Source organism: Plectrocnemia conspersa, unplaced genomic scaffold, assembly GCF_051122295.1.
Source record: "Plectrocnemia conspersa isolate PC_06_02 unplaced genomic scaffold, ASM5112229v1 ptg000010l, whole genome shotgun sequence".
NCBI classification, from domain to species: Eukaryota; Metazoa; Arthropoda; class Insecta; order Trichoptera; family Polycentropodidae; genus Plectrocnemia; species Plectrocnemia conspersa.
Window position 1 is genome coordinate 22,328,492 of NW_028277174.1, and position 16,778 is coordinate 22,345,269.

Consider the following 16,778-nt stretch of genomic DNA (forward strand, 5'->3'; position numbering starts at 1 on the left):
CCACTCTATCAAATTCGCCTTGTAAGAAATTGTAAGTTACATTATAGATATAAGCTTTAAAGTAATTGTTACATATATAACAGACAAATAATGATATGTTTCAACTTACAAATGGCATTTGAATTTGTTCATCATGTGAAATAGTATTTAAAGGGGATCGATATAAATACCCCTCCAAGTTTTGAAGACTAAGTACTACACTAGTCTATGCTTTACATGTTCTTTAATATGAATACTCAACATTTTATTTCATTTCTCGAAAACGTCTAGAAGATTCAGAACCTCCAATTTTTTAACATAGAGCCAGATTATCTGTGTGAAGTTTACCTGTCATTTTTTTCTAACCGTCTCCTTACTTCACTCAGTCGCAGGCGCTTATAACAAATATAATGTAACATTTGAGGTTATGTCATGCCTTCCTTTCATAAAAATAGCACTTACTATTTATAGTGAAATTTGGTGTTTTCAATTTAAGAGATTATTTAAATGCCTTTGAAAAAAGATGTAGAGACAAAAATAATAAAAAAATGTGTATTAAGATGAAAAATCAAAAATAACATATCTATCTGTTATATGCGAAATTTAAATTTCGCAAAATGTTATTTTATTGGTTTATTTATAAAGTATATTTAAATTATTATTCTGTTTTTAAAATAACTAAAAATATATTTTGCTGTTTTTATATATTTATAATTAAAATAAAACTTGTATATAATACAAATATGATTACATGTTAATTATGTCACTGCTATTTGTTGAGCTAGATATATTGGAACAAATTGTTTGTATGGATTTGGATCTGTTACATTCGATCTCTTTTTTCGGCATTGTATTCAAAGAGTTTCTTTTAATTTTTTTTAAATAAATATTTTTAATTGATTTTCTGAAACCCTTATGCCACCAGGCATATATAAACGGGTTAAGAATGCTATTAAAAAGAAATAGTAAATTGAATGGAAGCGCTGCTACATACTTGAAAGTTTGACACCTTTCGTTTGACATGACAGGATCACACAATACGTACAAAGAGCACGTTATCAAAAATGGCACTAATGTTATTATAAACGATGCCGTTGTAAAGAACACTACTTTAATAGCCTTTATCGTTGACGGATAGGTACGTCTGTATTTTTTGAAAATTGCTATTTTACATTTACTATTTTCGTTTGCATTTTGTTGGTTGACTGAACTTCCTCCTCTGAATATTCGTAATTTTATAGACGATTTTAGATTGTCAGCATTATTGTCATTCATATTCATTACTTTTTTAATTGCTGTATGTAAAATTATAAAATGGAAAATGCAAGATGTTATCAACGGTATATGAATCATAACTGTAGTGAATATTATGTATTCCACACTGGCGACGGTTACCACTAAGCAAACTTTACCATTAGTATTGTCTCTGTTCCAAACCAATAGTGAATATCCAACAGAAAGTCCTGTGAAATAGTGTATGTGTAATTATTAATATTTATATATAGACCATAAAATTTATTTAATGAATATTTACCCATCACCCACGTTATGGTAATTAGACATCTTATTCTTATCGGTCGTACCCATTGATTGTATTTCAATCCATGTACTATAAATAAATATCTATCTATGGCTATATAAGCTACACTATATACAGATGAGATTGTGCTTCCAATAGCCGTACCTAAAATATATTAAAAACATTGTAATATGATTCTTTTAATAATTTTCAATATAAAAATGATTGTGTTTTTAACTTGTTATCAATAAGCATACTAATTGAGTTCTTATTTCATAAGGGTATAACTGCATAATTATCAAACACGCTCCCGTTACTAAATCAGCCATAGATATATTTCCCAGGAGTAAATAAGTGCTTCTAGGTTCTTGTCCTAAAAATATTAATAACAAATTATATGAATTCAGATATTGTTAGGTTATTATTACTTACCTTTTTTTAATAATAATCCACTTGATATCACAACTGGCAAGTTTATCAAAAATATAAACGTTCCGAAAGACACAAATATTGATCGATAAAAAACTGCCATTTGCCTATTAATAGTTAATTTAATATTGTCATCGTCTATAATCACATATCCATCGTTTGCGGATATTGTGGCGTTATCTTCAAATTGCCAAATGTACTTCCACACATCAGAAAACAAATCCAAATTCTCAGTCATTTTATATTATTGTTTTATTTGCACTTGATACTTAAGTGAATCAACGTCGGCTTTTCATAACTGATTATAACACACATTTTGAACTTGTCCATACAGTAGCGACACAGAAACTTGAATGGTGGGTTTCCTTGTTTGTTTTTACGTTATATGTATTTTATAAATGTATACTCATTTAATATACACATCTATAAAAAAAAACATTTATAATGTTTCTTTGTTTGTGTTTTCTGTAATATTTATTTGCAGGTAATAATTATGATTAAAACTAGGGTCGGCCACAGTTTCTTTTATTCTAAATTTCTGATGAATTTTATTTTGTAAAAGTTCACTGCGCTGTAATACTTAAAGTGGTTTACAAAAAAATAGACTTTTCCTCAATTTTGCCTCTATTTTCAAAAATTAAATTAGATATGCGTTTCTTTACTTGCGAGGTAAATTATAATTGTTTAATCTAAAATTCAGCCATCTCTTTCTAACTTATGAATATTGACGAAAGAAATGCGTGGCACTGACTGTGATTTCTGTATCTAGTATAGTTTATCGTACACGCCTATTATATAGAGGGAATATTTATTTAGCAATGCTCTTATGTTTTTTTTCACTTTACTCACTATACGTAGACAGTATATTTTTATTATTAAAATCTGTTATGTTATGAGTTATTTAACCGCGCAGCGAATATTTTTTCACCATTGTAATTTTTCTATTTATTGTGGCTATGTTTTTATGCCATGTAGTGTGTAAATCTATAAATTTATTTAAAATATCCAATTTTTTTAGGCAATAATTTTGGTTGAGTAATGAGAAATTTTAGTAATCCACTTATATAACTATTTCATTTTTTAAGGTTTAACGAACATATGTATAATTTATTTTATTTTCGACTTGTTTATGTATACAGCTGCCTTTTATTTTAGAGGCCTTATATTATTATTATTTATCAATGACTTAACTTTAATCCTATTAAACATATCCGCATTTTATGATACATGCATATACCAGTCGGGGAAATGTCAATAGTGTTCTTCTATCATATTCTTGTCAAAACGAACATTGTAAAAACTGGTTTGTCCACTTTTGGTTTTGTCCATTAATGGTATTAAATAACAACAAATACTAGTAAATATTTTATGGTGATAAACATCTGTTGACTTTATTGTATTTTTTATAATAAATTATAATATAAACATATTTTTTATGTTATTATTATTAAAAAATCAGATTGTTTGAATTGTATTTGAAGATATTTATGTATGTAATTTTATCTTAAAAATTAACTTAATATGTAAATGAAAATCTCATGTACTATATTTTAATATTATCAATACAATTTATTATAACTTCTGATAGATGTCATTAGTAATATTTGCAATGATTTACAAAGTGTTCGATTAATTAACAATAACAAATGCGAATTATTTATTTTCCATAGAAAACCCAACAATAAAACAGGATTTATTAATTTAATTTGCCATTTTTATTAACAGACTGGTTAAGACGTCAATGTGTTTTTTTAACTTTGTAAAAACTTGGTTTTTACCTCATTTGCTAAAATATATCCAACTATGACGTTGTTTAATTATGATATAAATAAAGGGGATGCTTTGATATGCGATCAGTGGTTTGGTACTAATAATATACAAATATCAGAAACAATTTTTATTTATAATAAATAGTTATGATTATACATTTCTTATTCATATTTACGCTTTATACTCATAATATTTTTTTAACCTTCCAGTTAAAATTCTTATAATGCATGCTCAAATTATAGAAAAGCTCTCAAATAAAGTACGGAAGAGAATTGTAGATAAGGACAAGTCGCTCTTTCTAGTGTCGATCGTCAGTGCTGCATAAACTGATAGTCAATGCTACTTCAATAGCGTTGGTGCGATCGATAAACACTGTGTGTGCCGCGCATCGTCGTCGTCGCACAGTGTAGCTTTTATAATTTATCTTCAGTTATTCAAAAATATTTTACAATAATTATTAATATTTAAAAAAATAAGTCACGTTTATTTAATTTATAAAATATAATTTATACTTACTATACAAAATTTAAGAATTAAAATAACATTGCATCTAGTATTTCTTTTCGATAATTTCTCGAGAAAAATGCTAAATCGAAAGATTCGCTACTTTCTTAAAAAAATTATAAAGCTTTGTCAAAAATTAAATTTAAATATTTTAAAACGCTGCATTTTTTATAGCATTGCATAAGAAAGGATGGGTCTGTTCTAGATGTTTGAGAATATGTATGCTTTCTTAAAAGCTTTTAAGTAGAGGTTGGAAACTATTGAATGACAAAAAATCGTTAACAATTTTCTCAACTAGTTTAATCGGACTTATCTTTGCTTTGGTAATTGAATAACTTCATTACTACATGTGGAAATAGACAGATTGCAAAAATTTATGAAGGATTTTTTCAACCAAAAATTTCCTAGAAAAAAAGGAAAATAATTTATAATGTCATATAATTTAATCTATTTACTGTTTTATATACATAATACATATTAATACATATACATAATTATATTTTAATTAAAATGAATAATATAATTAACACGTTTAAATATTGGCAAAAAAATATTGCAAAAATAAAAAAGTAAAGATATCCACGTTGTATTCTTATACATAATTTTTTTATTTATCAAAATTTCTCGGGAAATCACTTAATCATTAAATAGTCAAACGTAATCTTTGAGGCGTTATAATATATGTTATTAAAATAAGTCTAAAAAATGCACATTAAAAGCTTCAGAAAGTTATCTACCAATATTATCATTGTTTTTGCTAATTTAGTTTGTAATTTATTTATGTAAAATTCAATTATGAAAATCGGATTAAGATATCAGAAGATTTTAAGCTATCTTCTAACCAAATAGTTGGGAATCACTGCATCTAATAGACACTTGAAATGTCACCATCAAGAAAGAATAAAATAGTAAAAAGTTGTTAGTTGTTTCCATATTCTTTGTCAATATAGTTATATTTTTAGGTACAAATACAAAGTTTAGACCCGGACAAAAACTGGTTTGCATTGTATCTTGTTTGTCATGCAAATAATTTAGAATTATCTTTTTTAAAGTACCATTTTCCTCAAAGGAAGGTCAGGTGCTATAAATAATAACAAAGTCATGTTTTATCTTGCATTTATTGTTATTTAATATGGAGAATTTTACTATAACGTAGATTCATTGAGGTCCACATCTTTTTAACAGATTTTCTGAACCCTTTGTTCCACCATGCGTAAATCATTGGGTTCAGGCCGCAATTTAGCAGACCCACGATTGTCAGCGGATAATAAGTAACGTACAATAGTCTCTGACACTTTTCTTGGTTTTGATTCGGATCGCAGAACAAGTACATCAATGCCAGCACGTAATATGGAAACCAAGTGATCATGAATCCTCCGGCTGTGAAGAATATTATTTTGGTCGCCCTCTTAGTGTTGTTACACCCCTTTTCCTGGCTCAGTGCTCCCTGTGAATCTTTAAAGCTGATGTAGAAAACGCTTTTTCCTTCTTTCGTTGCGTCACATGTCGAGTTTTCTTGTGGAGAAGCATTCAAAGACCTGCCTCCTCTGAAAGCTCTCATATTATTATTTTTTTCTAGATGCTTGCCTAGATCCATCTTTTTTAAGTCTTTGCCTCTTTTCATCGCATGATATAGTATTTTCGCGTACAAACATATGGTTATTAAGATGAATAAGAGTTCAGAGGTGGCGGTAAAAATGATTATCTTCGATGGTGTCATTTTTAAATATAGGCAATCGAGGCAGCTGTCCGACTCATTTGAGTATATTATTGTCAATAATGCGTGAAACAGACCTGTTAATGATATAAAAAAAATATTTTAATACACTTTAATAGAAATTAAATTATAATAATTAATAGAATAAAAAAATTATACATATATCCTTTCAGGGTCATTTTAAAAATATACTATAACTTCATATGCAATTTTAATATCAAACGTTATTACCTATTATACATTTTATTATTAAAAATATCGATACTTGGCTTTAGACTTTAGATTAAAAAAATAAAAAATTACTACAAAAAATCTTACCACCAAATATTAATATTTGTAATATTTCTATAAAACCACAACAGTATTACAATAGATGACTACTCACATACTAAATACACTGTACATCAAAGTTTCACTTCTTTGCCACAAATATAATATTGAATTATGATGTTGTAGATTTTTTTTACGTCGGTTTAATTAAGAAATATTTCAGAGCCAATTCAATATATTTTCCTCACATATTTCCTTACATTCTGAAATATTTTAATAATTTTTGCTGCATTGATTAAATTGAATTAAATTTCCATAGGTGATAGAGAACAAAAACATCTATTCAAATTTGAGCCATGTGATTTTCCGTCTATTAAATGGATGCCTTCCATTCCGGAATATAAGAAGCACCTCAAAATAATTTGCCTGGAGACATTTTTGTGTTTATTCTCATCAGAGAGCGTCACTCTTTCTCAATATAACATGCGTGTTAGGCGCACTTATTTGGTCAATAACTGTTTTTTGGCAGGTATACTAACTAGTAAAATTCACTGCGGCTTAACCTTAACAAGTAATTACATTCATAGTATCACCCAGTCTTCACCAAGGGTAGTTATTTTTACCTTTAACCCTTTTAACTTCTATATCCATCACATATAGTGATGCCGGGAGATCATCAATACTAATTTTGACCGAGAATCCGGCCGCAGTCGTCAATTGTTGCAGCTTAGGTCGAGAACGGAGGATGTTGAAGCTACTGGTTGCTAATGGGCCGGTGGGTGAGGGCCTATGCTCGACCAATAAGAGCGGGTGGGAACATCCGGGCTTTCTTTAGCATCCCTTTTGACTTTTGTCTTTGAACTGTATATTGGTTTTTATAGACAGACTGGAATATAAGTGTATGTTTTGTCATTAACCTAATTGAGGAATTATTTTGCACTCTAACAAAATTGTTTAGCATTATATTTTTTGTAAATATTTTCATCACGACAGGTGACAGTTAATTGAGTAGGTAACCACTCATTATCAATATAGACATACCAACAAATAAGTTTCCGAAAAATCCAATCAAAGATTACGAATACATCTTAAACTCATATGATTTCGAAGAATGATGTACAATGATACATAATCGTTATTTATTTCAGTTAAAGCTGATTTAAAAAAATATATGCGGGCCGCGTTAGTCCGATATCGCAAGAGCTAATTAATAACTGATAAAACATAACTAATAGTTAAAAAAATCAAAACAAAAATAAATTGCTCTAAAAAGACTCGTATAAAATTCGCTACAAAACCTAGTTTGTAGTTACACGCAATTATATTGTATAAATCGTACTTATATTTGTTGCAAAAGTGAAAGGTTGTAATACAATGTATTTAGTATGTGACGAGTATTCTTTGGTTTTTTGAAAATATTACAAATAGTTCAATAATAAAGATGAAGTACAGTATACCCCCAATAACACGGTAAATTATGGACGTGCTATTTGTGTGCGTGTATCGGGCATCTAAAGCACACGATACGGATATACATACGTTCAATATATTTATCATTACTCCGATTGATTGATAAATATAAAAAATATAGTAATGATTTTAATTTCTATAATTTGTTCAAAATATACACAGAAGTAATGATAAGTATGGAACGTATATCCATATCGTGTGCTTTAGAGCTAACAATGGGGGCGTAAACCCAAACTTGCCATCTCTTTTTTAATTATAAATAATTATGAAATGGATAGCTCTCAACTGACTGTGTTATCGCAAATAAGAGTATAGAATTCTTATCAGAAATAGAAAAAATGTATGGTAAAGATGAACATTGTAAACTTTTTTCTTGCCTTGAAATCTTATTATACAAAATAATATACATACGTACCCCAAAACCACGATGCCACTATCGCACGCCTGACTCTATTTGGTAGAACCCAAGTCTTGTATTTCATCCCATGAACAATGTATAAATATCTATCAATAGCTATTAAATGTACACAACTCACTGACGTCACCATGCTCGTAATGATTACACCTTAAATTATAAATAAATAATAAAATTAAATATATTATGGTAATAGTTGCGTATTATACTGACCAATCGCTATATAACATCGTATTTTTGATGATCCTTGACTGAATTGGTGAAAAAGTTGCGAGAAACTTAACATGAAACCTATAGTCATGTCAGACAGTGATATGTTGCCTAATAAGATAAATGTGTTTTTGGGCAATTGTCCTAGAATGATTAATAAACAATATGTATATGATTACATTTTATTTAAAATTCTGTACTACCTTTTTTAAGTATCAATCCACTGGATATGACTACCGGTATATTGATGATCATGATGCATATTCCCGTCATGGTTATTATCACTCGGTAATCAGTGGGAATGTCGAAAGATTCTTTATTGGTTTCCTCTTTATGTGATTTATTATTTTCTGTTAAGTTACGCTCTAGCTCCCATAAAAATTGCCAAATTATTTGGAAAGGATCACTTTTTGCCATTTTTACAAATGTTTTTTTGTTGACGTTTAACTCTATTTTCGTGTACTCACTAATAAGACGTGCACTGTAATGATTTGGCGATGATTCAATAATGTCAATGTTGTTAATGTAAAATAACTTTTTTTATCGAAAGATCGATGTCGAGCATCATCCGAGCACTGCGTTTGTCAATCTGTCGCTAAAATTGGTTTAATGTACATTTAAGAGTTTGTGTTCTGTCATGGTTCATTTTTAAAGTGTCAAATTACCTGTTCTAGAATAAATCCAACTATTTTTGCTTCAAAAGTTTGATTTGTAAATTAAAATTTTAATTTGTAATAAAAAAATTAACACATTTCATTGGGAATCGGTATGTGAAGTGCTGGTGATGAGCAAACACAGTACAGGTTATAATTATTTGAGAAAACATTTTTTTCTTCGACTTAAAATGTGTTTTTCTTGTGAATTCTTGTATGTAGTTGAAAGGTCAAGATCGTAAAGTTTAATTTTACTTTAAAATTACAGCTACACGTCAATTTTAAAATTACTCACGCTTAATTACTATTTGATTTTGTTTATACTCGCAAATATGATAATAAGCACCAACTGCCACAACTGTTTTATTTCTACTGACTCTTCCTGCCAAAATTATTCGATTATATTATCATATTCTGATTGAAAGTTTATTGGTTGAGTATCCTTAAGACTTGTTTTATAAAAAAAATAGGAACAGCTCTCAGATTTTATATATTGCCTTTAGATTATAATATGTCTCAATTATTCTAACTAGAATCATGGTTATTGTTCATACATCGAATCCAGGGACTATCTCTTAGATTTTGATAATCGAAGTTGATGCAAAAATATATTAAACATAAATTGTATTATATTATAAATGTAATTTCAAGTACTCACTGATGTTTACATAAAAGCGTCACTTAAACATAATATTTTTTCATTGACTTTCGAAAAAAATCTCTCAGAAGAAGAGATCGCCACAAACTTTCTAAAACATAAACAAAATAATTTTATGAGATCCTTTTTTTTTTAATAATTAATAGCTGTGGTCATCCACTAAAAATATAGGTATACTTATTCAAACGCGTAGTTAATCAATTCTATGACTCAATTTAAAGACTTTTGTTCTTATTTATGTGCGTAAAATAATTGTGATGCGCCATATCAAAGATTGACTAATCTCGAAATAAACCCGTCCATTATTCGTTAAAACTACTCATAGGAAATATTGAAAAGGTTGTGGAAAATATCTCAGAATTTACACACACTCACTTATTTCGAGAGGCATCTTCACACCTAACTATCTAGAATTTTGAATAATTATTTGTTGGTTAACATGCTTAGTTTTTTTTCGATTTAACAATATAATTAAATTATGGGTATATGTGACACGTCGTTTTATTTTACTTAAATACTACAGGCCGCTAAAAATTAAAGTAAAAATTTAATGCACAACTGGTCACTGGTTTTAGTGAAAATAATATATGTTTTAAACTCTTTCGTAATATAAAATCTTATTATACAAAAATCTCTATAATGCCATACGAGCGGCTCTACATTAGTTTTGCATTGACGCATATTTGAGTCATCGGCCTGTAAAGTGCTGATCATCTTTTTCACAAATTTTAAATAAAATTGTATCACAAAAATCAATACCCTTTTACCTACCTTGCTTTGTGTTGAACCAGCGTTTCTCAATATTTTTAAATTCAAATTGGCGTTTAAGAAATGCTACGCATTATAACACTAAAATCAGTTAAGTGTAGTTAATACAATTATATCAATCCTGAATTTTCATCTTGTTGTCTGGTAAGCCAAATTTATCAGATTAAATATATATTTTTAATTTATCAAACATTACTCTAATTTTTAAGTAATTATCATACTTATTTTATATCCTTTAATCTATATCGGCATTACAAAATATATTATATAAACGATAGTGTTAATTATTTATATATATACTATTTTTTTTTAGTTTCAATAAAGCGGTATCTGGTTTTTACTGTATATTTTAACATTAAGATAAGTTATTTAAAATTAATAAATTAAAAGTGGTTTATAATGCATGTATCTATTTATTAAAAAAACCCAATTTCCTTATATTTATGGACCACATTTTCTTCACGGAATTTCTGAAATCTCTATGCCACCAAGCGTATATCAGAGGATTTAATACACAATTTGTCATAGCCAAAATCGTCAAAGGATAATAAACGGCGTATAAGAGACTCTTGCACTTTTCATAGTCCTGTTCAGGATCGCACATTACGTACATGATCGACGTTATGTAATAAGGAAACCACGTAACCGTGAAACCGCCGACTGTAAAAAACACCACTTTGATGGCCCGCCACGTAGAAGGGCTGTTGGCTTCGGTTATGTAGGTTTTTGGAGGGTTTTTCTTCAGTTTGATGAAAAATATACTCTTGCCTACTTCCATTGGCGAATATTCTTCGGAGCGTTTGCCGCCCCTGAAAGCTCTCAATTTATTCGGGTCTTCTGGTTCCCTCTCCATCTTCTTCAAGACGACGACTCTCTTGATGGCGTGGTACAGTATCGTCAAGTACACGAGTACTGCTGACGATATTCCAAAAATACCAACTGATGACGTGAACAATATCACTCTGGGCGGTACAACTCGCAGATAAATGCACGGAAAAGGATTGTCGTGCAATGGGTTCAATGTGACCGTTGCTAGTGTTCCGTGTAAGAGACCTTTAAAAAAAACAATATTTTTCGTCAATTTTCGTAAAAATAAATTCTGACAATCGTGACTAATTTTTAAATTGGAAAATAATGTGCTTGAATTTTCTGTTTCTCATGGTCGTACATATGCAAAGATAATACATAATTTACGTATTAGTGCATGATTTAAAATATTGTTTTATAAAAATACAAAAAATAAGTTACGTTAACTTTATATTATAAATAAATAAAGTATCTATATCGTTAGATAACAACGAACTATTTAAAATTCATATAATATAAACCTAACTCTTATTTCAAAGGATAAAACGAAAATATTCTATAATTTACTATATTATATAAGAGAATAAAAAACATTACTCTTGACACACAATGAACATATAAATGTCAGGTTATCGATGATTCTTTACCGTTATTTTATTTAAAGAAAACATCAATGTTCATTTGGACGTATAACAAGAAATTTGTGTTGTATTAAACTTTAAAATACTACAGTATCTAATTTTTATGTAACTAATACGAATTACGAATTATTTACTAATTATTTTTGTAAAAGGAAAATGTTTATTTATTTATATTTACTCCTGGTATAAGTTTGATATTAACACATTAGTAAGCGGGCAAAAACAATGAAGCTTTTGACGTGAATAATTAAAGATTGTAAATTAATTATTAATGCAAATAAAATATTTAAGTTGAGTTGAACTGAAAACAGTAAAAACCGAAATTTATTCTGGAACCGAAACGATACATTTATTTTAATTGAACCGGAACCAAAAAAATAACGGTTCAATGCACATTTAAAACTATTTTTTTTTCAAAAAAAAAATGCAGTAAATTTTTTTTTTTCAAAAAAAAAATGCAGTAAAAAAAATGCAGTAAATTTTTTTTTTTATAATTAAAAAAAAACAGTTTATCTTCTTCGAATTTAATATTATTTCTTCTGGTTTCTCTAGATACTACTACATTTATTTTAATGCTTTGCTCTGATTAATTATTTATCTTATAAATCGGCAACTAAGTAATTAATATATAATTATAATTCCGAGCTATCATCAAAGCTTAGGGTTTCCTAGATTTTCTTAATCTCACGGATGAATATCGTGATGGATAATTTTAGTCTGGTGATTCACCACTGACTTAGCAGTTGTTGATTGTGATTTTAAAATATTTTATTACAGATCTGACCATTATGACTTAACATTTTTCCCCAGAGCGTTATGATGGCCATTATACAATTAAATATTAAAAATATCAAAAACAATAGGTTATGTTCATTTTCATAGCTATCGCCGAAAACATGCTTGTGCTTGGCAAGCTCGTTGAGAAGTTGGATGGCTCGTAACGTTTTCAAGTACTGAGGTCCTAGCCGTTACGGCAAGAATAAGGGACGCGATCGCGACTTTCTAGGGCAGCCGAAAGTTGCTGATCATTGACGGGCGGTCAACACCGCCTTAGCTACTTTAAAAAGTGCTTCATTAGCCTTTTGGACGCGTTAATAAAAAATAATATTTAATTGTTTTTTTTTTTAAATGCAAATTTTACCTTGATTCTGTGTTTAAATGTTGTGATTTTTTAATTTTTATTTATTTAAAATGATATTTTATGTTTATTCACAAAAAAAAGTTTTTCTTGAAAAGCATTTTTTTTACTGATTTTTGCGTAAAGAGATAAAAAAATCAATTGGATGACTTAAGTCGATTTCCGCGTTCAAAGGGTTAAGTAGACGCTACTCCGAGAATGCAATGTATTGTATCCCAACGCTCATAGAAAAAAGGCACTAAGATAGAAATACAGATAAGACCCAACGGAGTTGGTTTCCATACAATAATTTCTTTATTCATTTTTTTACGGATTCTGCACATATGTATATCAAAAAGGTTAACTATATCTCAATGTTGTATATTGAACTTAAATATTAAATTTGTGAGGTTTAGTCTTAGTATAATAAATATAAATAAACGCTATTATCTTGAGCGCTTTCAAGTTAAAATATTAATGTTTTAGTTAGCATACTAACATTTAAAAAAATTTTTTTTAAATCATCAAGATTTAGTATTAACTGTTTGATGAGGGGTTTTATAAAGTAGAGTAGAGATGCAAATTTGACGTAATTAAAAAAAAATGTTTTGTTGAGTACTCCTCAGGTCAGGGAGAGTGTTTCTGTAAATATAGTGCAACGATCTACTGAGAAAAGAAATATATAATTTAATAATAGATAACCTTACCGAATTATATGTGTTAATATCAAACATTTTTAGTTTGTGCCAAAAGTCAATTTACCATTCACAAACTAAATAACTTTTTGTCGTTTAAATCTTTTTTTATTTTGCCTTTAGATTAATAAAATAGAAACTTGGTAAATTTATAACGTATAAATGGGTTGAGTTATTTTATTATCTTATTGAGTTTTACTTTGAACATAAGCTTTCTATTGTTCTTACTTAGAGAACATACACACATTTGTAATTATTATCAAAGAAGTTCTCTTTCAAAACTTAGCCGAACCGTATTGGCTCAGCGTTTCTAGGGGGCAAGGGTATGTTTTAATAAGTGGTTTTAACATGTGTCCAAATAAGGTCAAATTAGTAGAGGAATTTAAACAACAAAAAATATAATTTTGTTGAATAAATAAATCTGACTTACCCCAAATCCACGAAGATAAAATGGCTCGTCTAATTGTATTAGGTTGAACCCAAGTTTTATATTTCAATCCGTGCGCAATAAACAAGTATCTGTCTATAGATATATACAACAAACAACTCACCGAAGTTACAGAACACACTGGATATAGAACTGAAACATAAGTTTATGAATCATGTATCTGAATAACATAATGTGCTAATAATTTTAAACAAAACATAATTACACATAGCAATGTAACATCTTATTTTGGATACACCTAAGTGCTGAAATAACTGCGAAAATCCCAATAAAAATCCTGTTATCAAGTCTGCCAGTGATATATTTCCCAGAAGCATGTATGTATTTTTAGACGATTGTCCTGAAAGTATTTTGGTATAAATTTAAAAAATATTATACATTTGTACATATATATTTTATGAATTACCTTTTTTAAGTATCCATCCGCTTGATATAACTATAGGCATATTGATTATCACCACGAAAATGCCTATTATAGTAACAAGGATGCGATAATCTGTCGTTATGTCGGTTAATTCTAGAGTCACGCACTTTTTATTTGCTGAAATGTTTTGTTCTAATTCCCATATGTTTTCCCATACTTGTTGAAAAACATCCGTGTTTTCCTCAGAGCTTTTATCATACACGAATATAATAGTTAACTAATTAATGTGATATAAATCCAAAAATATTGCATTTAACTGACTTGTTCATTTTTTTAAATATAGTAAATAACACGTTGCTTTATTTTGGTTGTTGTGTTTATAATATACGTTGTTTCGTCTACACAACTTCTATGACTAACTGGAGGTAAACTTACGATGTATTTATATTATATAGCCATATTACATGCTTAAAATTATATTTCCATATTACGAATTAGTTATTATGTAATAAATGTATTCATAAAAACTTAGTATATCAGATGAATTTTTGAATCATCAAAATGTGTACATAAACTATGTATATATTATAACAGCGAAAAAATCATTTGCACTTTTCATCAGATTTTAAAGCCCACTTTGTATATAAATATTTGATATAAATGAACATATTTTCATTTTTTTCTACGTTTTTAGACAGAATTATGATTTATAAACATAAACCATAAAAATAATAGTATCAAAACTTATTACGTCAGTGTTTCACAAACCACAGATATCCAACTTATTTGCGAATTATAAAATATCAAGTAATTAAAATCGTGAAATGCACTTGCACGAGAAATTAACTCCGAGGAATATATAGTCATTCTTGTCCACCCTCTCCTCTCTGAATATAACTTATATTTGTGCCTTCCGTTTTTAATTTTGTTCATTAGTTCGATATTAATGTATATTATATTAAATGTCACTCGCTGCAAATTTTGCTCAGTTGCGTTCTAGGACACTGAGAAAAGTAGTCACTCCCCTTCACACTCTTGATTGGACTAAGTTTTGCTCTTTAGGTCCTACGCAAAAATATTCCTTTATTAGTTCCCATATGTTTTGATGTTAAATACGATTGATTATATTTATTTACTGTTTTAAATAAAAACTGCCTTCTGGTATGTGTACTATGGCGACCACACACAGATCACCACGTTTGAAAGGGTCTTTGTCTCAAAACTTGCGTTAATTTACTATAATCAAGATGATCATCCATTAACAAGGAAACAAGACAATAGCGTAAAAGATTGGGACCACACAGCCCTCGTTACGACCAGAAAAAATCGTTTTGTTCTCTTAGTAAATATTCTTCGTCATTGAGAGAATATTTATTTGTTGCGAAACGTTCACGGATATAATAAATCACTGGATTCACAAAATTCCCGTTACAATGCAATACGACCTTGGATAATGCCCATCAAGCGTATGTTGCTTTCTAAAGGCATATACCTATTTCGCCGTTTTAAGAAGCGACTGTAGCGATTGGCTGGATGATCGCCGCTTAATTGTGATTGGTCAGCTAGCTTTGCGCCCTGGATTCTGATGAGAAGGCAGTCACAAGCACTCGAAGACTTCGGCGAACATTCGAGAAGACCAGCAGACGCCCGCCGCCCGCGAACAACATACGATCATGGATGCACACATCCCGCCGCCAGCTTCTCCACCACCGTTCGTAAAATATACTGTCGCTACCACATCAACCAACACTCTGAGGATCGTCCACTGACATCATCCCTCCGCCAGCTTCTCCACCATCGCTCGGAAACTACTGGATTAAACAATATGTATTTTTATATATATGTTACAGTGAATGTGTATTATCAGTGAAAATATATTTTCACTGATATTTCAGTGAAATCATTTCCGAATACATTTTCACTAGTAAATATATATTTCTACTAGTGAAAATATAATTTATCTGACAGGTGCTAGTTAAATTATATGTTGTTTTAAACTGTCATTTGACACACATAAAACGTAAAAAAAACGACGTAAGTGATGGTCTTATGGTGACTAGATTTTGTAAATATCAAAGAACACTTAAAATAAAAAAAGTCATTATTGCTGCGGGAGCTAAAAAAGTACATTTCGAAAATTTATTTTTTGAGGAGGAGAAATTGCTACGAGAGCTTAAAAAAAGGTATTTGGATTTTTTTGTTCAAGAAAAATAAATACAAAAATTTTAAGGAGGACGTCACCTTATGGTCTTAACTGACTTTTTTTAGTCCTGTACGCCACCAGCGAATTTCATTTCAAAAATTAGTTGCAACACATACAATAAATACAGTTTACCGATCAGTA

At 29.2% G+C, this 16,778-nt stretch overlaps 2 protein-coding genes and 1 long non-coding RNA gene across 8 annotated transcripts in view; 1 reads left to right on the forward strand and 2 right to left on the reverse strand.

Annotated features, from left to right (window-relative positions):
• The window catches only part of Bili (FERM domain-containing protein 8 Bili), a 32,533-nt gene that overhangs the window by 2,419 nt on the left and 13,336 nt on the right, over nucleotides 1-16,778 (forward strand). The gene's annotated exons all lie outside the window — the stretch shown is intronic.
• Nucleotides 869-2,319, reverse strand: LOC148231011 (uncharacterized). Of its 3 annotated transcripts, none has more exons than XR_015810898.1 (4): nucleotides 1,931-2,319; nucleotides 1,737-1,871; nucleotides 1,521-1,663; nucleotides 869-1,442 (listed from the first exon to the last, which is right to left on the reverse strand). It is a non-coding gene; the product is annotated as an uncharacterized LOC148231011 (long non-coding RNA). The 3 variants fall into 3 exon arrangements; XR_015810897.1 differs by having other exon boundaries at nucleotides 1,514-1,663; nucleotides 1,756-1,871; nucleotides 1,931-2,318; XR_015810896.1 differs by having other exon boundaries at nucleotides 1,514-1,663; nucleotides 1,931-2,312.
• Nucleotides 5,304-16,345, reverse strand: LOC148231012 (glucose-dependent insulinotropic receptor-like). Of its 3 annotated transcripts, XM_088193858.1 has the most exons (10): nucleotides 14,756-16,345; nucleotides 14,477-14,682; nucleotides 14,276-14,410; nucleotides 14,053-14,202; nucleotides 8,949-11,415; nucleotides 8,751-8,878; nucleotides 8,487-8,648; nucleotides 8,287-8,427; nucleotides 8,074-8,223; nucleotides 5,304-5,995 (listed from the first exon to the last, which is right to left on the reverse strand). In XM_088193858.1, exons 1-5 carry the CDS (start codon nucleotides 14,761-14,763, stop codon nucleotides 10,772-10,774), a joined length of 1,143 nt encoding a protein of 380 aa, XP_088049984.1. In that variant the 5' UTR covers nucleotides 14,764-16,345; the 3' UTR covers nucleotides 5,304-5,995; nucleotides 8,074-8,223; nucleotides 8,287-8,427; nucleotides 8,487-8,648; nucleotides 8,751-8,878; nucleotides 8,949-10,771. The 3 variants fall into 3 exon arrangements, with proteins under 3 accessions (XP_088049984.1, XP_088049983.1, XP_088049985.1); XM_088193857.1 differs by having other exon boundaries at nucleotides 8,487-8,878; XM_088193859.1 differs by lacking the exon at nucleotides 14,756-16,345 and having other exon boundaries at nucleotides 8,487-8,878; nucleotides 14,477-14,709.

What these genes read in the sequence shown, in the direction of transcription:
- LOC148231012 (XM_088193858.1), bottom strand. An exon ending in CGGATGGATACTTAAAAAAG is followed by an intron (nt 14,411 to 14,476) that starts GTAATTCATAAA and finishes AAATACTTTCAG; the next exon opens with GACAATCGTCTAAAAATACA. An exon ending in AAGATGTTACATTGCTATGT is followed by an intron (nt 14,203 to 14,275) that starts GTAATTATGTTT and finishes CTTATGTTTCAG; the next exon opens with TTCTATATCCAGTGTGTTCT.